This window comes from Eublepharis macularius, chromosome 19 (genome assembly GCF_028583425.1).
Source record: "Eublepharis macularius isolate TG4126 chromosome 19, MPM_Emac_v1.0, whole genome shotgun sequence".
NCBI classification, from domain to species: domain Eukaryota; kingdom Metazoa; phylum Chordata; class Lepidosauria; order Squamata; family Eublepharidae; genus Eublepharis; species Eublepharis macularius.
Window position 1 is genome coordinate 6,682,933 of NC_072808.1, and position 23,269 is coordinate 6,706,201.

Genomic DNA, 23,269 nt, shown 5'->3' on the forward strand with positions numbered 1-23,269 from the left:
AAAAGTCCGTTGGACAGCAGTCGGAGAGCCAAGCTGCAAGACCAGGATGCCTACGTTTCCCATCAAAACTTGAGAGAAGCTGACAAGGGTCCAACCTGTGTCAGGCGTCACTTGTAGCTTGACCTTGGAACTACAGTTCCCAGGGTTCCTCAGGGGAAAGTGATGAGTTACCTTAGATTACATTGGCTATGTAGAGATTCCCTCTTAATTTTATATCATTCTCATTTTCTAAGACTGATCCCCTCCCTTTCACTCTCACGAAGTTTAACATCCCCTCAAGCCTCATTCTCAAGCGTTTGACATGGAATGTTCCTCTCTGGGACTTGGCCTGTGGTTGCTACCAAGTCCCCGACAAGCACAAATTAGGTTGGGGACCACTTTCCCATTACTTATCTTCATTTGAGGAAGAGCTTTTCTGTGCTTATTAAAACATGGCTAGTAAAAATGGACAAGCATTCTGCTGATTCACACAGTACGGAGTAAACAGGGTGAGTCTGAGGTCATATGTCGCAGTCATACATGAGCTGATTTCACCTCAGTTGCAGCACATTGTATCAGAAGGACCATGGCATGTGGGGTGAGAAGGGCTTCAGTGTCCCGCACCCACCCACTGGCCCCGTGGTTTTCCCAATGTGCGGTGTTCCTGGTGGCGCATTATTTTACCCAGGGGTCATTTCGTAGAAAAAGAGCTGGAGGAACTCATTAGCATAACTCATTAGCATGTGCCACACCCCTTACTATCACTGGAAGTGTCATTAACATAACTGATTTGCATATGCCACACCCCCTGACATCGCCTATCCTGGCTGTTTGGGACCCAATATTGACCATTCAGGGCCGAAATTGGGCCCAAAATGGCAAAAAGGGGCTGAAAATGGCTGAAAAGGGGCCCAAAATGGTCAGGATCAGGCTGCTGCTGAGTGGGACAGTGATCCATGACCCATCAAAGGCCTGATCTAGGCTGTTTCAGCCCCAAACCAGGCTGAAACAGGCCCAAAATGGCCGAGTCAGGTGGGTGGAGCCACCTGACATGTGGCCTCTTTGGGGAACTGCCGGAACTGCGTTCTGATGTGTTCCCCCTTGAAATGAGCCCTGATTTTATCTATTGGGGAAACTTGTGTGCAAAGGCAACTGTGACGGCAACATTTCTGCTCAATCCAATACAGAGCAATATCCAAGCTTAAAAGTACATCTTCCAGCTGTCTTGGAAATGTATCATAAGCATTGCAGCACGGTGACCAGAACCATGGAGAAGAGGAAGTTATTGACACGCTTTGAGGGAAACAGCTGGGAATAGTAAACTTTAAAACAAAAATTAAAAGTGGTGTTTGGGCATAACAGTTTGAGAAGAGCAGATGTTCACACACAGCTTGTCCCCACATTTGACATGAACCTGTCAGTCCCCACGCCCCCCACAACTCTTAGACCTTCTCTTCAGCTGGTGTTGTTTTTGTTTTACAATGTACAAGTAGTATTGGGCACAACATTCAGCCACAATATCTCCTTTTTAAAAAAGCAGGTTTTTAGCCTTGAGGTAGAAGACAGACATGAAAATGTGTAAGAAACGAAAAGGAAGGACTATCTACTGGTTAAGAGTTGGGATTCAAGGCAGTACATTCCTATTTCTCCTTTCCTAAAATAAGCAGAATAGATATACCTCGTCTTTCTCCCCAGTGGGGGGGACCCAAAGCAACTTACGTTGTTCTATTCTCTGCCATTTTATCCTCCAACAACCCTGTAAGGTAGGTTAGGCTGAGTGTGTGTGACTGGCCCAAGGACACCCAGCAATCTTCTGTGGCAGAGTGGGGATTTGAACCTGGGTCTCCCAGATCCTAATCTGACATTCTAACTGCGACATCATTTTAACATCTTAACACATGTGTGTACTATTTGCTTCCTGGTCTAAAGGTGCGTGTTGTAGTTCTGTCTCCGAAACGGAGCAGGTCTTGATCTGGCCGGCCTGGGCACCACAATTTCTGCCAGGGCTGTTAATTGTTAAAGCCATCATTGTCCACTCTGGCCGTAAGCGCTTTATTTTTCAGAGAATGGGGGCTCAGAACAGCGACAATTCCAAGCAGCAGTCGGCCCATTGGGCTCTACATGGAAAGCAGTTGGAAGAAAGCGTGGAAAGAACTGGAAGCAAACGTTTTGGTCATTCTAACATTCCCTGCTTTTCTCTACCTGCGATGGAGGGGCAACCCTCCCCAAGGTACCTTCCCACTCCTGCAAAAAAAACAAAGGCCTCTTTATCACTCCCAGTAAACACTTGGAAAGTGTGCAGCCACAGGAGTTTCTCTTAAAGGTGCAGTATCTGTATATCCTTAAAGTCATCAGACAGGGAGCAGATAACAGACAGATCCCATTCTTAGTACATATGCACAGGTTACATCAACAGGCGATAGACTGTATGGGTGGGGGGTGGGGGATTATCGACATGAGAAACCACAAGATTAACCTGTGGGTATTACATGTATTCAGTTTCAAACATGCAAGCTGTGAGCATAAACCAACGATGATATCACATCAATGAGCTGTGCACATTTCACATGCACAGCAGCCTAATACATAAAACTGCCAACACACCCCATACATATATTTATATCAAACGGGCACATTCCTGAAGCTTCTTCACATATGCCAGGGCACAAAACCGGGACGCTAATGATAAACATCACACATCCGTGAGATCCCATGTTCCGTGGAACTCCTCCTGCCCACATTGTGTGTGTGTGTGGGGGGGGGGGTGTCAGCTGAGTTACTCTGCAGCTACTTCCGGTTATGTGATGCCATCGCATCACCACGATGGTCTAGGAATATTCCAAATCTCTATTGTTTTCAACCATCAAGATTTGGGAAATTCCTAGCATGTCATGCACCACAATGTGCCCTGCCCACAAAAGCTTCCAGACAGCTGGCAACCCTACACAATATGCCATGGTACATGATGCTGACAACATGCTGTACAGAGGAATAGTTGAGTGGCAGCAACCAATAACACCCCTTTTGAGGGCTGCCTGACTTTTCTAGCTTATACCATTACACAGCATCATGTGGTTACAATACCGGCAGCCTGTGTGATCTGGACACGACTGCATTAAAATGTCCTGACTGTGGAGCAGAAGGGAAAAAACAAGGCCTGGAATTATTTCTCCTTCTCCTCCTCCTCCTCCTTCTAGGTCCTTGTCCCATTCTGTTATGCCAACCACAGTCAGATCTCTTGACATTTGTTCGCCACAGAAAGGCAGTTACTGTGGTTTTTGTGGCTCCTCCTGTCTTTTTCTGCCATATGGACAACTCGAAACCCTCAGGGGCTGGATCTATTTTTGGATATTCCCTCTAGGTTTCTTTGCATAATACCAGGGAATTCTTTCATGTGTTGTTTGGAGAGGGAGAGATGTCACAGGCTGTAGAGGTGGGGAGCGGTGGCATTTTAGGGCAACAAAAGGATGTAAGGAACGTATGTACAGAGATATTATTTTGGCAATCGCTAGCTGATATGGATTAGGGCCAGCATTTGGAAAGGGTTATAATGGCACCCCAACTGATTCGCCATAAGGTGGACACTTGGCCCGGGAGGACCTTTACTGGGCCTTCAGCTGAATAGGAGGGAAATATTCAGACTTCTGGTGTGGAAACCCCAATTTCTAGTCCCAAATGCATCACGATACGCTGTAGTTATTCAGTGAAAAAAGGTTGCCAGCTGCCTGGAGAAAAATGCCATGTTCCTTTACGAAGCGCTTAATGGGATGTTATTTGAGGATGCTCTTTCCTCCCCGGTAAGTATTGGCTTCACACAAAACTAGCATGAGGTCTCAACCAGCTTTATTGGAGACGAAAATAAGAGGTTACAAACAAACATAAGACAGCCAGAGAGAGACACCCACACCCATGCTAACTGCAGGAACAATTGATAGGCCAGAGCAGAGGGACAGGAAAAAAAAACTTGGGAGAAAGGCAAGAGCTCTTTTTTCTGCAGCGGCCCATTTGGACTCCGAGCAGCACAGAGGTCCGCACGGCCAGCCTCAGGGCCAAGCTACACATGACGAATGACACTTGAACGGCAAGTGTATTTCTCCCTGTTCACTTGCCCTCCACTCAATCCACTTGCCGTTCAAGTGTCATTCGTCATGTGTAGCTTGGCCCTCAGAAACAAGGCTTTAAAAGGCCATACAAGGCCAGAGTGACACCAAAGGGGCCTAGTATAACCTCCCCCCCCCAAGCTCCAAGGCCACTCCCCACAGCCTCTGGGCTGTTATGCAACTAGCAGAGGAGAGGAGGCAGCTGGCAACGCCAGGAAGGAGCCTTGAGTGAGTTATCAGCTCCTCACAAAGCATCCGCCCTCCTAACTTCCTGTACAACTGGGTGGCACGCTCTGGTGGCCGTTATTCCCGAGCCAGACGCTTCCCCCCAACCGACAGTCAAAGCCCCCTAGAGACCCACCTGAATATCCTTCTCCCAGCATCGTACTCAGGAGGAGGAGGAGGCCCTGCCATCTATCACCATGTTCAATACTGCTGAATTGCAGCCAGGCTGCAGGTTGTAATGCAGCAACCAGCCGTTGCTGAATGGCACAGAGGAGGGAGTTTAAAACCTCTCTCCCCTGTGCCATGGTCTTGATCTGAATTGGCCCGTGTGCTCCTGGAAAGAAAGGAACTCCTAGAAAATGTCTGTCAACATACCTTTTTTTATCAGAAAAACCCATCGGAAACCCTCTGAGCCCAGCTACAAGTGACACCTGACACAGGTTGGACACTTGTCAGCTTACCTCAAGTTTTGATGGGAAATGTAGGCGTCCTGGCTTTACAGCTTGGCTCTCCATTACAGCTGCAAGACCAGGACGCCTACATTTCCCATCAAAACTTGAGGGAAGCTGACAAGTGTCCAACCTGTGTCAGGCGTCACTTGTAGCTGGGCTCTCTGTGTGTCTTCCACTGTAGTTTGCAGCTTGGTTAAAAGAACAGGGTTTTTTGGGGGGGGGGGAGGGGATGCAACTGAGCGTCGCTTATTGCTTGACACAGACAAGGCATGTTGGAGAGAGCCCTAGCAGCCAAGGCAGAGAGGAGGGCTCTCTTGCTTCACCCGTCTACAGCTACTGGCACAAGTTCTTCTTTGTAGCTGATTAAGACTTTGTAGCGGATTAGGAAGTACGGGTAGCACTGGCAGCTCTTGAAGACAACAAAGAGGCTGGGGTCTTGAGTGCAATTTGTGCAAGAGTCATACCCAGTCGGAGGACGCTTCAGCTTCGGGCCGCCTATCTCCGAGTACCCTGTCAATACTTTGGCCAGGAACACGTGGTGTACGTTGTCCCGGGCCGCTTCGGCGTATGTGTGCGAATACACCGCCTCCTTGGCAAAATAACTCCCTTTCCCATAAACTCTGCCGTTCACCCCTCCCAAGCGGGGGTCAAAGTTCCTTGTGCAAATGGACATTATCTGGGCTGTTCCTGTGCCATGGAAAAGATGTTTCTCTAGGGAGCGTTGATCCTCTGGGCAACGGTTCCGGGACATGAGCTTCTTCTGCCTGATGGGAAAGCGAAAGAAGGGGTGGTGGGGTATTTATGAATTTGAAATTTAATCACATCCCAATATGGCTGTATAAATGGACATAGGAGAAGAGACAGTAGATCAGTACAGCAGACCATAAAAGACTAAATGGAAGAGGTAGGTAGGTAAAGGTGCAAGCACCGGGTCATTACTCACCTGGGGTGGGTGGGTGGGAGATGTCGCATCATGACATTTTCTTGGCAGACTTTTGTTATGGGTTGGTTTGCCATTGCCTTCCCCAGTCATCTACACTTTACCCCCAGGAAACTAGGTACTCATTTTACCGACCTCGGAAGGACGGAAGGCTGAGTCAACCTTGAGCAGGATGGAAGGCTGAGTCAACCTTGAGCAGGATGGAAGGCTGAGTCAACCTTGAGCTGGCTACCTGAACCTGGTTTCCGCCAGGATCGAACTCAGGTTGTGCGCAGAGCTTGAGCTGCAGTACTGCTGCTTACCACTCCACACCACGGGGCTCCTTAAATGGAAGAGGTAGTGTGTGGATATAGTAGGTTGGGAAGCTCCAAGTTCAATCGAAGCTAAGCCAACCGCCGTTGTGATGTAGTGGTTAGAGTGTTGGGCTAGGATCTGGGAGACCTAGGTTTGAATCCCTGCTTTGCCATGGAAGCTTCCTGGGTCAATCACACTCCCTCAGCATAACCTACCTCACAGGGTTGTTGCGAGGATAAACTGAAGGATTAAATTTACCACCACAAACAGAACGTATAAGCTGGTCTCAGGAAGATAGCGCCACCTACCACACTTCTTACCTCACGTATGACTGCCAAACCTGGTCATTGCGTATTCGGTAGATAGCCAGCACCACCACCTTGTCCTCAGGAAAGGAGTCATGGAAGCACTTGCTCACCTTCCGGTAGGCCATCTCTGGCAGAGTCACCTCTACCATTGTAAAAGCTAAGTCCCCGTGGGGCGGTGGGACCCATTCAGCAGGATAAGACCCACAGTACAGATCCAAAGGGTCCTCCCCAGGGATTGCTGCGGTGTGAAGGGATGAGGCAACGGACCTGGCAGGGTAAGGAGACAGGAACAGCTCAGCTTTTTGATAGACCACATGGCCAGTCGCAGCCTCCGATATATTAGTACGATGGGAACTGATAGCAGCTTACCCTGATGGATCTCTCCTCTCTGCCCATTCTTTCTCCTGGTTTGCCATCATCTACTGACCTCTGCTGATGCAATCTGGTTCTTCCAGTCCCATTCCACCTACTGTCTTCCTCCCTTTCCTAGACTCTTTGCCCCACCCCGTATTTTGGAGACATCAAGACAACTCCACCAATCATTGATTCACAAGCATCATCGCAAGCTCCTTAGGAATGTATAGATTTGCATAGGGATGTGCGCTTTGGGTTCCTGGTTCGGGTTTTTAACCTGAATTGGGCCCGATTTGGAAAGATTCGGGATTCCTGAATCGGCCCCAGCATTGCTGAGCTGATTCGGGAATCCCAAAGCAAAGCTTTATGAAGCGAATCGTATCACCTCAGGAAGATTAGGGCAAAATAGCAGCCATGGCGCCCACAGCACTTTTGTAACTGCTTGCATTGCAAACAGCAAGAAAAGTACTGCTTGCTTCCAAACAGCCTGCCCTGCTGCTTTTTCCCTCCTCCTCCCATTGGGGGAAAAGGTGGTGGAGCAGGAATTGTAAGCGGCAAGAAAAACGTTACTTCGGTGTGCTTCGTAAAGATTCCCGAATCTTTATGGAGCATACCGAAGAAACCCGAAGCGGGAAACCTGAATCTTTTTCAGGTGCACACCCTTAGATCTGCATGCTTCATGTTATGTTTTACCCCAGGCCCTTCCCAGGTCTATGCAATCCATCGTGTATTGCAAGTTCTGTGCTGGAACTTACTTCCAGGCATGTGTGGGCCTGATTCAGATTGGAACCACAGTGCACAGGGAGAAAGAGCATTTTCCCTGATGTGAAACAGAACCAGGGGTGCTATTTGCCCTGCTGGAGCCTTTTTGTGCATTGATGGGGCAGTGTGAGGTTTCCCCTAACAGTGCCAACAGTGCCAAGTAAGGAAAACAGCGCAGAGGGGAGGCGTAACCCCCTTGCACACATGGTTCCAATCCAGATTGGCCCAAGTCAGCGCAGAACTGGCAATACATATTTGATTGCGCAGACCTGGGCAAAAACATAAGGTGTGGTTAGGTTCTATTTGTTTTGGGTATTTCATACAGCGGAAGGGTTGGAAATGGGGGAACTGTGCATCAGCTATACAGCTGACCTCTGTAGATTGCATACACCAGAAATAACACCCTATATGGATTGCCTGTTGATTCAAAGCACAGGCATCAAGATGTGTGCAATCAGTATATAGGCTGAACAATCCATACAGCAGAAGTTGCACACTGAAAATGAAACCAAAACAAAAACTTTTTAAAAATAATTCTGTCATTTGAAATACCCACCCCACCATTTTCACACGCTTTCTGTTTCTTGGCGCTGAACTTAGAATACAGGAAGTTACCATTTGGATATCCCCAAATTTACTTTTTTCTTTTTTTGGTCTTTTTAGCAAGGAAGGAGGTGCCAAAGAGAAACAAGGGGAGCGGGTGGATGTGGTGAAAAAGAACTCACCGGAATGCCAGTTTCTACACTCGATTTCAAATTCTACACTTAGATGTCCACTTGGGTGTTCCACAAAACACCCAAGGCTATGCAGGATCAAAGTCACACTCAACATAGGAGTCCTGATTTATGAAGGAGGATTGGGAAATGTAGGCATCCTGGTCTTGCAGCTTGGCTCTCCGACGGCTGCCCAACGGACTTTTCAACTGTCACTTGTCCAACATTCCACCAAGCTGCCTACATTTCCCATCAAAACTTGAGGGAAGCTGACAAGTGTCCAACCTGTGTAAGGCGTCACTTCTGGCTTGGCTCTTAGACTCACCGCAAGTAAGATGCAATATTAGCACATGAGCGCAAGACCGGTCGGCACCTAATATCACGGGAGAACAGTGTCTTGACATTAAGCTGGGTCAGTTTTTTGAAGTTCACATTGTAGAGGCGACCGTCTAGATAAAACGCACGGTTCCACAGTCCCCGCTGAAAAGCAGCCACAAGTTCCTGCCCAACTGGCTGGAGAGAGGAAATGCCACAAATTCTTCCATTACTCAAATGCACAAAACATTCCAGAATATTGTTTTTCTACTTTCTGTTACTGCACGGGACGTTGAGGCATTGCTTTGGGGACTCTCTCGCATTACCTTCAGTTCCCAAACTATGACACAGATCTCTGCAGGGGCACAGAGAATTAAAGAAGCGTAGCCTTGATTATTCTGCTGCAGCAGAAGCAAAAGTTTGTCTTCGTGGGGCACTTGAAATATGAGCACATTATTGGGGTACAATGAATTGGAAATGTCCTTGATACTGTATGGAAATGTTCCCCGTACTGATTGTACTAATCTCACGCTGTGTAATCCGCCTTGAGTCTCAGTGAGAAAGGCCGACTATAAATGGCATAAATAAAATAAAAATAAATAAAAGATCTCATATAGGACAGCTAACTAGATGCCTAGGGCTTCTTAAGTGTGGGCCTATATCTGAATTAGACATGGGCACAAACCAAAAAAATTTAACGAATCTGCGGTTCGTGGTTCGGTGCTGATGATGATCCCAAAGTCGTGAACCGCAATGGACATTTCCCGTTGCCGAATCGGTTCGCGGTGCTCAGAACAGCCCCCATTGCACTTAGAGAGCTCATATTCACAGGGAGTGTGTAGCAGGCTCTCCTCCAGCCAGCACCCAAGTTTGGTCAAGATTGCAATAGGGATCTTGGAATTACACCCTCTCCAATCCGAGGCCCCCAGGAAACGCCCACAAAAATCCAAGCTCAATTATACTCTCTCTGTCTCTCCCCAAAGGCTAGCAAGTAGCAAGCAACAGCTCTCACACTCCACTGCTCGCTGAAAGTGAAAGCCAGCCTAGGAGCACAGTGCTTTTTATAAGCTTGAGGTCCCATAAAGCAACGCAGGAGGTCTGTGTTTGGCCGTCAGAGCTGCCTATCGGGGTTTGCAGGGATGAGATTGGAGTGCCCGTGGCTACAGAACACCCCTTTCCCTCCCTCCCCCGGGTGTCTTCTCCCAACTTGTAACCACTTTGCAGCTCCGTGGTTGGAAGGAAGACCTGCCGATCAAGGTAAGCTGGGCTTCGATTCGGGTTTCCAGGGCGACAGAAGGCGTGCAGACAGAGTTCAGGCATTCCCCCGGCTCCGTTTCCAGGGGAATTGATTGATGGCGCCTGACTGTCTGGCTTCCTGAACCACAGCCAAACGCACCGAACCAGGCTTCTTCCAAACGCTGGTTTGTTTGCCATAGACAATCACGAACTGCCGGATCGCGATCGCCAATTTCGTGGGTTTTTGAAGTTTGTAATGCAGTTCGTGCCCATGTCTAATCTGAATCAGGCCTGACCAGAGCCATCCAGAGCACAGCGCTAAACTAGAAGTGCAAGCAATAATAAAAACTGCTATGTCCAGGTATCTTCGAAAAAGCCTGGCATTTGTAGTACAAATCACAGCGCAAAATGTCTGTTTTGGGACAACTCAGACAGGAGGACACAAGTATGCATTACCTGCCCAAGCTGGCTTTGCCTTCTGCAATACTTCTTACAACATAAGCAATCCCAACTGCTTGGCAAAAGGGGCACTTACTCCAAGCAACAAACTCACAACAGGCTGCTCATCACCTGGCCTGGCCATATTGCCAGATTCAGAAAGAGGCAGAATAATCATATTTTGATTGTTGGGTTACTTGTCCCTCTTCTGGATCTTGCAAAATAATCGAGCTAGTGCTAAAAGCTGCATTGCCATCTCTCTCTCCCTGCCTTGGCAGGATTCCTGTGTGGGTATGTTTTTCATACGCATGACAGATAAAAATTCAATTGGCGCAACTTTTCCCAGCATGGAAAGAGAGGGGTAGGGGAAAGCTTTATCTGCTGAACGTCTGCCTGTGATACACCTATTCTAGATGCATAAGATCCCTGCCAGAGAAAGAAATGACATCCTGTCTAGAACACAAGCACACATGCTTAGACTGTGTTTTTTCCCCTAAAACAGTATAATAAAGGAGGGTTGAGATACAGTGTATCAAGGACATGGAAAATCTGGAAAGTGGACAATTACAGGATGATGTTATTTTTTTAAAAAATTGCATGCTGCCTTTCTGCCCAATGAACCCCATCAAGGCAGCTAAACATTATAAAAACATAACATAAACACAGTCATAAGAACAATTAAAGCCCATAACTAACAGTGCAATCCTAAGAAGAGTTTCTCCAGTCTAAGTCCACGGAAATCAATGGCGTAACTCTGCTTAGGATTGCACTGTAAGTGTTTGAATAAAAGTGTTTCAGATTTCAGTGTAGCACTATAACCAAACCAAACTTGCCCAGGAAGCATTCTGCAACAAGACACAAAAAGGCCACCAGTAGAGATGGGCACAAACTGGAAAAAAACCGAACCATGTGGTTCGTCAAATTTCACGAACCATGAACTTTCACGAACCTGCCCCTGGTTCACGAACCGGTTCGTTTGGTTCGCGAAAACGTCACATCCGTGTCAGACAAACATCACTTCCGAGTCAACAGAAAGTCACTTCTGGGCCCGAAGAAGGTCACTTCCGGGTCAGCAGAAGGTCTGCAGGGAGTCCATCCCCTGTTGCCTAGAAAACTTATTGACTGGCACCAGACTGTCTGCAGTCACGAACCAAAAAACGAACTAAATGAACCAGCCTAAAGTTCATGGCGGTTCATCAGAAATGGGATCTGACGAACCACGGTTCGTGCTTAATTTTGGTTTGTATTTCGGTTTGTGCCCATCACTAGCCACCAGCATTGGAGAGTTAGTCCTGCTGCAAGATTTACTTCTGAGGGCCAAACTACATGTTTAGGTATTTAACAGAGTTAAACATGGAGTATTCTGTATCATATAGAGAAGCAAAAACCCAAACGTGCAGTTTAGTTCTGCGTAACCATGCATGGGCTGCCCTTTTCCAACCCACCATTCAGAAACCATTGCTATGCAACAAGAAAAAAACTCCTTTATTATGGGATGGAGGCACACACACACTGGCCAAAGGTCTTACTAATAAATAGTTGAACACAACAGATGCAATCCAGAGAAAGTTAAGTGTTCCTAACTCTCATTGATTTCAATGACATTTCAACAGGCCTCATCTTATCGCCTCCAGTTGATTTTGCACAAAGCCAGAGACAGGTTCAGGTCTCAAGACGATTGCTCCCGAAGCTTAGATTTTGCTATCTGAGCAAAATCTTAACAGCTTTGGATCCTCTTACCTCCTCGTATTCTCTCCAGCTCCCCAGTTCTTTCCAATAGACCTTCCACTCTGCAGGAAAGTAAGGGTTGTGTGCTGGGTCGCTGCTGTTGGACAGACGGCGTACTTGGTCATATAACATAATCACTCGGAGTTTCATGGTGTCCAAATTTAAGAGACGGACAAAGCCCATCCTACAAGGGAAGGAGAAGAAACATTTCACCAGAGTAGTAAAGGAGCAGGATGTGGGGCTGCTAACCATTCAGGAGGAAAATAGCTGGCGGAAGAGAGTCTCTCTATACAAAACGCCTGGGCACTTGTTCGTCAAGCACCAGGGTTGCCCTATATTGCAAACCAGGGTCGTGTCAATTTCAGTGCCCGTTGCAAGGTTTGCTCCTGAGGTCACAATGGCCATATTCATATTGGCTGGAGAGCATTTAAAAAACAGCAACAGTGGAATTAAATGATCCGAGTGCTTCTGTTTGAGACTGCAAGCCTATACCTCAATGCCGTTTATAACCGAATTTGTTGTTCCTGCATGGTTTGGGCTGCCTTCTTTACAATTACATTGGCTTTCCCGGTTTCACTTTCTCCGTCAGTTTTAGGACTGTTGACTGTGAAGCGCCGAGCTAACGGTGTTTGCCGAAAACCGTCTTCCCTAACTAGCGGGGCATCCCCTAGAAAGTTTACATAGGATTGCTGTCTTAGGAAAGCATGCCTTCATTCCTGTATCCCAGCTGTATCTTCTCTTTTCCCCAAGGAGCTTGAGGCAGGCTATGGGGTGGCCATCCCATCTTGTCTTCACAACAATCCTGCCAGGTAGGACGTGCAGAGAGATCTCCACTTCCCTTTAACCCACACTGTCTTTTTCCTTCTGGATGTATGCTGAATTGAACTCTCCTCTCCCAAAGACAGAGCCAGCGGAGATCTCCCTGAGGGGACAGATTCTCTCACAACCCTCCACTTTCTCTGGTATGCTAGACTGTCTCCCCTTCCGGAGCCTTTCCCCTACTGCCCGCACTACTTAAAATTAACCAAGACTCAGAAGTTTTTGCCAGATATCAGCACTACGCAGCGGCAGAAATTTGAAGCAAGGTAGGCTGTAGCTTGGTCAGTCATAAATAAGTGAACAACAGACTCAGAGGGGGCCACCTCTGGGCCACCCAGAGTTAATCTCCCCCCACCCCCCACCCTGGAGGCAGTACCACCCACTTTGGAACTGCTGGCTTAGAGTGTCAGATTAGAATCTGGGAGATTTCAGGTTCAAATCCCCACTCTGCCAATGGAACCTTACTGAGTGACCTTAGGCCAGTCGCAACCCTCTCAGCCTAGCCTACCTCACAGGGTTGTTGTTAGCATAAAATGGAGCAGAATAACGTGAGCTGCTTTGCATCTCTTTTGAGGAGAAAGGCAGAGTGTATAGGAAGTAAATAAACAATTCATGCAAGGCCAGTGGAAACATTTGTGCTCAAACCGCCAGGCCTATGAGTGGCTGAGGAGCTGGTGAACTATCCTGCTGGTCCCTTGCCTGTTTTGTTTAGTTCCGCTCCACTGTTCATTGAGATCTGTTGATATGATTGTTTTATGGTTTTAACTGCTATTTATTGTATTTTAAACTGTGGTTTTTATGATGTTGTGACCTGCCCTGAGCCCACTTGTGGGGAGGGCAGGATATAAATCCAACAACAAAATAAAAATAAATATGTTACAATTTTTAATGTGTTGTGTCTGCATTTCCCCAACTGGACTTTTAGTCAGCCAGTCGCACTTCAGCGGCAAGCATGCAGGGCCCAATTCAGAATGGGCCACAGTGCTATGGTTGACAACTGCTGGGAGAGAGAAAAAAAACATCCAATCCCTTTAACGGAGCTGTAATGGGATGTTATTTACCAGATGATACTTCTACGCCATGAGAAACTTCAACTGCCCATTTTGACACATGAAGCCTCTATTAAAGGGACACGGCATTTTTTCCCCTGACTGGTGGGTAACCCTACAACAGTGCAGGGTTTACCAACTTGAAACAGCTCCCAGGGGTACTACCTGTGCTACTGGCAGGTCGTGTTGTTACTGACGGGCGACACGCTTTGTAACTTTGGAACATGATGGTAGCACTGAACTCAGTCCACGTGTGAATGAGGTCGCATCCACGTGGAGGTTTTGCTCTGCTTTGGCATCCAAAGTGGGGTGAGGTTCTTGGAGCCTCTACATGACATTGTCCCCAACTGACCACTTTCTGGGTTTTCCTCTCTTTGCTGCAATCTTTCTGGCTGTATAGATTTTTTTTTTTAAAGATTGCAGTCAAAGCATCTTTGCATGTTGGGTGAATGGTAAGGTAAAAATTTCTGAAATCTCACTTGGATTAGTTCCATTTTCCTTGTCTCCACCAACGTGGTTGCTGTTTTCTGTACCCCACTGGAGCAGGTTTTTTAATTAAAAACATTGAAAGTTGATAGACAACCCTGTCGCAACAACATAAAAATCTGTTGTTGTGATCTTCTAACTTTTCTGAATTCTCAGCTTTCATTTTTTCAAAAAGTCTCTTTTTAGGGCAGAAAGGAAAGGAAAATATGAGGAAGATCTGCTATAACAACAACAAAAACAACAACATTCTGTTTATATACTGCCCTTCAGGACAACTTAATGCCCATGGTTTACAAAGTATGTTACTATTATCCCCACAACAAACACCCTGGCCGTTTTCACACTACTAACCTGCTTCCGTAACATTGTGAAACGTGGCGAAAAAAAAGCAGAAGATAGTGCGCGATGTTGCTATTTTTCATGTTTTGTGTGATGTCGCTATCTTCCGAGAAGAAGATATCTTCCGCGTTTTTTGCGCGACGTTTTGCAACGTTACGGAAGCAGGTTAGTAGTGTGAAAACGGCCCTTGTGAGGGTGGGCTGAGAGAGCTCTGAGAGAGCTGTGACTGACCCAAGGTTGCCCAGCTGGTTTCAAGTGCAGGAGTGGGGAATCAAACCCGGTTCTCAAGATTAGAGTCCCGTCACTCTTAATCACTACACTAAAGTGGCTCTCCTACATCAAACTGGCTATGAATTTGCAAGCAGCCAGGAGAGCCACGTAGAGGATTGTGCGTGGAAACAGCCTAAGAATATACCCCAGCTCTTGTTGATTTGTCAAGATAGAACCTGGAGAAAAAAACATATCCTGCCCCTTTAGTGGAGACCCAGCATATGGAAATGGACAGGCAAAGCTTTTCATAGCATGGTGGTAGATAACTTGGTAAATAGCATCCTCTGTTCAGGGGACAGAACTTTTTTTCCTCCAGGCCATTGCCAATCCTAGTCTCCTAAAGCTGTATATTTCAGGAGAAGATTGGGCATAAAGGGCAATTTGCAATTTCTTTGGGAAGAACAACTGATTCAGTAGCTGAGGAACTCCAACCAGCCATGGAGCTAGCAATTCAGTTCTAACAGACTTGAGTTCCGGGTTCAAAAGCTGCATTTTGTTACTTGAAGCCCTGCCCCATATCCAGCGTTTGGGTCTGATTACTCAGGTAGTTATGTGTGTGGTGTGGATGCACTCTGCACATGTTCTCAGAAACTTGTTTATTTTGTGATTTACTTGTTCCCGGTCAATGGCCTGTTGGTGTTACAAATAAGTCCCAGGGCTGAATCTCATTCCAAAACCTTTCCCTCCGGAAGGACCAAGATACAGAATCCTCACCTGTCCACCAGCTTTACTTCGCTGACGTCCGGATCGCAGTACAGTCTCTCCAAATGGTGTTGAGCTGAGAAGCTAAAACTGAGCCACACGTGGTCTTTCTGGCGCCGCCACTGCCAGTGGTAAGGGAAAGGGGTGTGGTGGCGTGGACACTGCTCACGCAGCAGGCAACTTCCTAGCAAGAAGTTGTCGCAGATTAGCAACCCATCCTTCTGATGCACATGGTACAGTGGGGCATCCCCTATACAGGGTGGCTCTAGGATGGTAATCCCCAGGGACACATCTAGAGAGTAGTTGCAGCCTACCTCTGTCTGGGAAAGTTTTGGTTTTTCTGCCATCTGGAAGCCAGAGCAATGGAGGCCAAAGTCTGAAGGCTGAACTGCAAATGAAGTTTATACCCTGCAAGGGTACTCACACTACTCAGTGAGATCCAACTTCGGTTTGGATGATCTCCGCAAAGATCCCGACTGTCCAAATATCTATCTGCTGCTTTTAGTCTGTGGGCAGAGCTGGGCAGTCTGCTGATACTATAGGAGTTGTTTTTACTTTCGTTTTCTACCGGCCTTAAAGCTATCCACACCTTTTTATCTTCTTAGCTGTTCCTGCCCTTATGGCAGGCATGAGATCATGATGACTAATGAGAGGAGCCCCACCCCAGGTGCTTTGTTAGTTATTCTGGGACCTGTTCAATGCAGACCAGTGGGGGATGTTAGAAATCTGTTTGGACCACAAAGGGATGTCCAAAAGAAAGTGGATTCTAAGTAGGGTTGCCAGGACCAGGCTGGGAGATTCCTGGAGATTTGGGGGTGGAGCCTGGAGAGGGGGGAGTTGGGGAGGGACTAGGGTTGCCAGCTCCAAGTTGGGAAATTCCTGGAGATCTGGGGGGTGAAACCTGGAGAAACCTGGAGAAAGTGGGGTTTGGGGAGGGAAAGGACCTTGGCCTGGCATAATTCCATAGAGTCCACCCCCCACCAAAGTACTGATCTCTGTGGCCTGGAGACCAGTTGGAATTCCAGGAGATCTCCAGCCACTACATGGAGGCTGGCAACTCTAGGAGGGACTTCAGAATGGTATAATGCCATAGAGTCCACCCTCCAAAGCAGCCATTTTCTCCAGGTGAACTGATCTCTGTCACCTGGAGATCAGCTGTAATTCTGGGAGATCTCCAGCCACCAACTGGAGGCTGGCAACCCTAATTCTAAACCCAAGCCCAATCTACTAGAGAGGGGAACGATAGGCAACGTAGGAAATCAGGTAAACCAAAAGATAAGATAACATGGAGACAAACATTCAGGCAGTGGTGGACTGTGCCATCAAATCATAGCTGACTTATGGCGGCCCCTGGTAGAGTTTTCATGGCAAGAGACTGAGGTGGTTTGCCATTGCCTGTCTCTGCAGCCCTGGTCTTCGTTGGAGGTCTCCCATCCCTACTTAGCTTCCAAGATCTAACAATATCAGGCTTGCCTGAACTATCCAAGTCAGAGAAAGAAATGTTCATTCGCCTTCTAAAAAGAGGGGTGTAGATAGATGAAATAAGATAGCATTCTAACAGCTGATTTGTTTAAACTGTGGAAAGAATATCGTGCCAATATAGAACAAGCAAGAAGCAATGGTTTGTGTGTGTGTGTGTGTGTGTGTGTGTGTGTGTGTATGTGCTACCCTAATTGCTCCACCAGTGGAGGCGCTATACTCACATTTGCCCAACCAGGAGATGGCGTTTGGGTGGGAAATGCCATATCCAGTAGATTAGTGGTATGGCTCCAGAGGTGAGGCTAATAAAGACAGCTATTCCCAGAGATCAGAATCCCCATTGGCTGTTGATTGTGGACTTTAGTACTGCATACTGCCTGTTGCTGTAGGTATGACCCTGCTGGGTGGTTTCTGTGTTGTTTAGTGTATCAGTGTCAGAAAAGCTTATACTCTGTTTCAGCGTTTCTTCAACGCTGCATTGGATTTCTCCCAATTTACATCTTTACAAATTTGCATTCTATTTACCTTACTACATATTTTATCGAAAAGCCTTTGAAATGGACTGTACTGACTCATGCTGTGTTATCCACCTTGAGTCTCGGCGAGAAATAATGTAAATAAATATATCGCCCTGCAAGATTCTAGTCCAGTAGCACTTAAAGAACAAGATTTTCACGATATGAGCTTTTCAAAGTTAACCCTTCCTTCATCAGATACAAGGACGAGCAGTGATTCTTGAGCCTTTATATCCCAGCCAGAAGGTAGAAGGGATGTGGCAAAGAAGGGAATCAGGTTGTAAAGGTATAATGAGGCTTGATTGGAGCAGAGGAGAAATGCTTAGGGGCAGGAAATGCAGAAAACAAGCATCTATAGATGCTTTCTATAGTGAGAAAGGGGTGCTATTAATATTGTAAATAAATAAATACATCTACTACCAACACTCTGCACTAGAGATCTAGGGTGCAATCTAAGCAGATCTGTGTGTGTGTGTGTGTGCATGTGTGTGTAACTGTAAGGTGCTGTCAAGTTACAGCCAACTTATGATGACCTTGGGCTCATGGGGAAAATACAGGGTCAAGTTATAAGCAACAATAAAAATATTCCGAATAAATATTTATTATGAGTTGTACACAAGGTTGTAGTTAAAACAAGTTTAAAACGTAGGGCCTAAATTACAGGCTGCATGCATATGTTAAAAGTAACTAAAACATTCTCCATACACAGACGATGCTACAGTCCAGTAACAAGATCCAGCTTCCCCTGGGCTATCCAGGACAGGGCAGGAGAAGGAGTCGCTATCCCATATTTCTTTGTATTAAATGAGGGAGTATGAAAAGGTGCTCCTATATCCAGGGGTCATTTCATAGAAAAAGAGCTGGAGGAACTCATTACCATAACTCATTAGCATATGCTACGCCCCTTGCCATCACCGGAAGTGTGTCCTTAGCATAACTTATTTGCATGTGCCACACACCCCTGACATCACCTATCCTGGCTGTTTTTGACCCAATCCTGGCCATTCAGGGCTGAAATTGGGCCCAAAATGGCAAAAAGGGGCTGAAAATGGCCGGAAAGCGGCCCCAAATGGTCAGGATCGGGCCGCTGCTGAACCGGAGAGTGATCCACCACCCATCAGAGGCCCAATCCGGGCCATTTTGGCCCCAATCCAGGCCGAAATGGGCCCAAATGCCCGAGAGTCAGGTGGGTGGGGCCACCTGACATGTGTCCTCTTTGGGGAACTGCCGGAACTGCGTTCCTGCGTCTTCCCCCTCGAAATGAGCCCTGCCTATATCTACCTATCCTTGATTTTTATTCTGCCTTACTACATGGAGCTCAGAGCATTGCATGTGTTTCTGTCCTCCCCATTTTATCTTCGTAACCCAGTGAGGTAGATTAAAGCTGAGAGAAAGCGTTTGGTCCAAGGCTACCATATGGGCTTCATGGCTGAAGTAGGGCTTTGAACCTAGGATTCCCTGCTTTTACTCTAACCATTGCTCCCTACTGGTTCACTCCAGCCAACTATTTTGGTCCAGGAAGCAGGTAGCTTCATTGAACTCCAGAACTGTATACATTGCCCTCTTATTGCTGTTTCCCCCTGTATCATGAATTTCCAAGAAGTTCATTTGGATTTCCTCAGGCTAAAGTAGCTGTGTTTTTAAGAAACGGCTGGATGGGTTTTTTACGTGGAATGTCATGTGATCCAGAATCTGTAAAGGGTGTGTGTGTTTCCTCTCTGTGGAAAATATGGGAAGCACCAGCAGTGAAATCATGGCTATTTGTAAACGGGAGCAACAGCCTTATTTTTCTACTACATTGTGCAATTGAACCCGCTGAACTACTACTTCTTCATTTTGCAACGTGGTGATACTGGTAAAACCACATGTCCTGCCTTGCACTTGGTCAAGTGACTCCTCCTCTTCGCAACATCCTCTTTCAACGAAGAGGATGCCAGCTTTAGGGGTGCTTCTCTGACACCAGCCCACCACAGGGTTGTCCACATTTGTACATTCGTTTATTTTTGAAAATCCTAGTGAAATTTCTCCCAAGCTCTTAGTTGAATTCCTGTATGTTTTCCTGGGTCCTCGCAGTTACTTTAGGCAGAGTTTTGTAGCCTTCTTTAGAGCTTCCGTCACAATTGTTGCACAGTTCATTCAGGTGTAAACCGGTGGTCCTAATCTCACATGTTCAGACATAAAACAGTCTTGTACTAATTTAAAGATTAAGATTTGTTGGGGGATAAACTTTTTGCTGACTACAGCCTAACTGCTGGAGTGGGCTCCGGTTCATGAAATCTCAGGCCACAATAAATCTGTTCTGCAAGACTTTTATTTCCTGCAACATCTCACACGGCTACCCTTCTTGAACTCATTTGGCATTAAGGCTTTTGACTGTTACACTCCTCCGTCACCTGGCAACCAATTATTTGTTCTGAAACCTTAAAGACCACCTAGATTTCCATGAGATGAGCTTTCGAGAGTCAAAGCTTTCTTCATCAGAGCTTTGACTCTCTAAAGCTCATCCTCTGGGATTCTAGTTGGTCTTTAAAGTGCTTCGGGGCACAAATTTTGCTCTTCTACTACAGACCAACTCCACTACTCACCTGAAACTTTTCTAAAATGTGGCTTGTAACAGAGCACTAGGGGAGAGTAACTTTCCCTTTCCCTGGATAGGCACAGCATGCAGAAATTTTACTTAAGGAGACAAATTGGACCGTGTGTGATGTTGCATATTTAGCATTGAATTAGCTCAGTGAACAGCATTAGCAAAACAACTCAAACACCACCCTCGTCTAAAAGCACGCCACTTCTAGGAATCCAGTGATATCAGAAGCATGTCTGCTCCAGTCAGCCTCAGGGTTTCTCCTCTGATATTAACAATCGTCTGACCCCTGGTGGTGATTTCACGAGGCTTGCTCTCACAGTGGCTCCTGGGAAAACATCTGCCATGCCATTTTCCAGGGCTCTGGCTTGATCCACTTTCTCAAGAAAAGGAGAGCTTCGCATTTGCATTTGAGCCTCCCCCCCCCTTAAATGATACTTTAGTGCATTTTCATATATGGCGCAAAAAGCACCTTTAGGCTCTGGCCCACCAGTTGGGCATGTGTATGAATGCTGCCAATGCAAGAGGGGGGGGGAAGCAAGAAACACCTTAAAACACATACATTCAAGTCAACAGAGTGTTCTTTCCAGCCATAATAGGTTTCCAAATTCCATGGCAGAATGCAAAACATGCTTCAGTACCATGCATAAAAATGAAGCACTTTTTGCAGCAGCCAGAGAGCCAGTTTGGTGTAGTGGTTAAGAGCATGGGACTCTAATCTGGAGAACCGGGTTTGATTCCCCACTCCTCCACTTGAAGCCAGCTGGGTGACCTTGGTTCAGTCACAGCTCTTTCAGAGCTCTCTCAGCCCCACCCACTTCACAGGGTGTTTGTTGTGGGGATAACAACAACATACTTTGTAAACCACTCTGAGTGGGCATTTTGTCCTGAAAAGCAGTATATAAATCAAATGCTGTTATTGTTATTTTACAGCAGACACATCTAACTTATGCCTGCACAACACTTTCTCCATCTCTTCTGACAAACCACAGACTCCATCATGCCAAGAAAAAAATCTGTCCTAAATATTTGTGATTATGAAGACCGGCTAGAATGCTCCCATGACTCGGCAGTTCTGGAGATCTTGCCAACTTGTGGGAGTTTTAGCTGCTCTTAATAAAGGCAGATCCAAAGGAGTTAGCCGTGTAAGTCTGTAGTAGCAAAATCAAAGAGTCCAGTAGCACCTTTAAGACTAACCAATTTTATTGTAGCATAAGCTTTCGAGAATCACGTTCTCTTCGTCAGATGCATGGAGGGCAGAAGGAAACTGGCCAAATATAGAGGAGGAGGGGGGGGGGAAGGGGGGAAGGAGGAGAGGGGGGATGTAAACAACTCCTTTGATATGGAGATGCAGACAGTTCCTTTTGGTGTGGGGATCAGTTTGCTTGTGTAAAGATTCAAAGGAGTTTGCCGTGTTAGTCTGTAGTAGCAAAATCAAAAAGTGTTCAGCAGCACTGCAGCACAAGCCCTCGATAACCACAGTCCTCCCCGCCAGATGCATCTGACAAAGAGAACCGTGGTAATCGAAAGCCCACGCCAGGTGCCACTGGACTCCCCCTGACCCCGCCTCTGTAAAGGAAATCAGTTACCTGTGATAATGAGATAACCATTCATAGTCCCTATTCAGTCCCAGAGTCAAATTTGCATATGAATTCCAATTCAGCAGCTTCCCATTGGATTTTGTTTTTGAAAGGTTTCTGTTGAACTACAGTGACCTTTAAGTCTTTGATGGAATGTCCTGGTAGATTGAAGTGTTCTCCCACTGGTTTCTGGACGTTGCCATTTCTAATGTCAGATTTGTGTCCATTTATTCTTTTGCGTAGAGGTTGGCTGTTTTGTCCAATGTACAGAGCAGAAGGACATTGTTGGCACATGAGGGCATATATCAGATTGGAGGATGAGCAGCTGTAAGAACCAGAGTTGATGCCATTGGGTCCTGTAATTGTATTCCCTGGGTAGATAAAGGGGCAGAGCTGGCATCTGGGTCTGTTGCAGGGCCTGGTACCTGTGCTGGTGACTCTGCTAGCCGATTCATGATTGTAAGTGAGAAGGCATCATACTGTTGCAGCTCCATAGGCGACTACTAATGCAATCCTATGCAGAGTTACTCCAGAATAAGACCGCTGAGACCAATTCACGTAGACTGGTGTAACTGCATAGGATTGCACTGAAAAAGGCCCCCCCCCCAGTGACCATGGTAACTCTATAAGGTTACCAACTCCAGCTTGGGAAATTCCTGGAGATTTGGAGGCGCAGCCTGGGAAAGGCAGGGTTTGGAGAGGGGAAGAGACTTCATCAGGGTATAATACTATATATAATACTATAGACTACACCTGCCAAAGCAGCCATTTTCTTCAGGGAAAATGCTCTTAGTCTGAAGATCAATTTTAATTCCGTCGCAACTGTCTCCACCCTCTGGGTTGCCAACCTCCAGGTGGCAGCTGGTGATCACCTGGAATTTCAACTGATCTCCAGGCCACAGAGACCAGTTCCCCTGTTGAAAATGGCTGCTTTGGGGAGTGGACTGTATTATACCCTGCTGAGGTCCCTTCCCCCTCCAAACCCCACTTTCCAGGTCCACCCCCCCCCCCCCCCAAATAAGGTTGCCAGCTCCAAGTTCGGAAATTCCTGAAGATCTGTGGGGGTGAAACCTGGAGAAAAGTGGGTTTGGGGAAGGGAAAAGACTTTGGCATGGCATAATTCCATGGAGTCCCCCTCTCCAAAAGTAGCCATTTTCTCCAGGTGAACTGATCTCTGTGACCTGGAGACCAGTTGTAATTCCGGGAGATCTCCAGCCACTACCTGGAGGCTAGCAACCCCACCCCCAAACCTCCAGAAATTTCCCAACCTGGAGCTGGTAACCCTACCTCCCCTCCCTACAGTCACTCTCCCTTCCACCATTGCAGGAAATGATGTCCACTTCCGGCCCCGTGATTACAGCTAGCCCAACCATTACCGAGGAACAGACCGCTTCCCTCATCACCATGGCAACCGCCGCATTCTTCCGCTTTTCTAGGAAATGGAGTCTTGGCAAGTGACCGGCCGACTTCTTTTCGAAATCACAGGTAGAGGCGGGGTTTCAAGGTAAGCCACGCCCCCTCGCTGGAAGCTTGCCTTGAATGAAATAGGAAGGCCGGGAGGGCACGTCGCCCGAGGAAGCGGAGAGGCAGCCAATCCACAGC

At 46.9% G+C, this 23,269-nt stretch overlaps 1 protein-coding gene across 1 annotated transcript; it reads right to left on the minus strand.

Annotated features, from left to right (window-relative positions):
• Positions 1-4,981: 4,981 nt before the first annotated feature.
• LOC129346552 (protein mono-ADP-ribosyltransferase TIPARP-like) lies at positions 4,982-16,000 on the minus strand. Its single transcript, XM_055003894.1, has 5 exons — positions 15,522-16,000; positions 11,857-12,028; positions 8,453-8,640; positions 6,311-6,565; positions 4,982-5,520 (listed from the first exon to the last, which is right to left on the minus strand). Exons 1-5 carry the CDS (start codon positions 15,854-15,856, stop codon positions 5,076-5,078), a joined length of 1,395 nt encoding a protein of 464 aa, XP_054859869.1. The 5' UTR covers positions 15,857-16,000; the 3' UTR covers positions 4,982-5,075.
• Between the last annotated feature and the right edge of the window lie 7,269 nt (positions 16,001-23,269).

Excerpts from the sequence above, each read along its gene's own strand:
- LOC129346552 (XM_055003894.1), bottom strand. The coding sequence starts at position 15,856 with ATGGCAGAAAAACCAAAACTTTCCCAGACAGAGGTAGGCTGCAACTAC. Across the intron at positions 6,566-8,452 it reads AATATTGCATCTTACTTGCG|GTCCGTTGCCTCATCCCTTC; the intron begins GTGAGTCTAAGA and ends TTACCCTGCCAG. Across the intron at positions 5,521-6,310 it reads GTTTGGCAGTCATACGTGAG|GCAGAAGAAGCTCATGTCCC; the intron begins GTAAGAAGTGTG and ends CTTTCCCATCAG.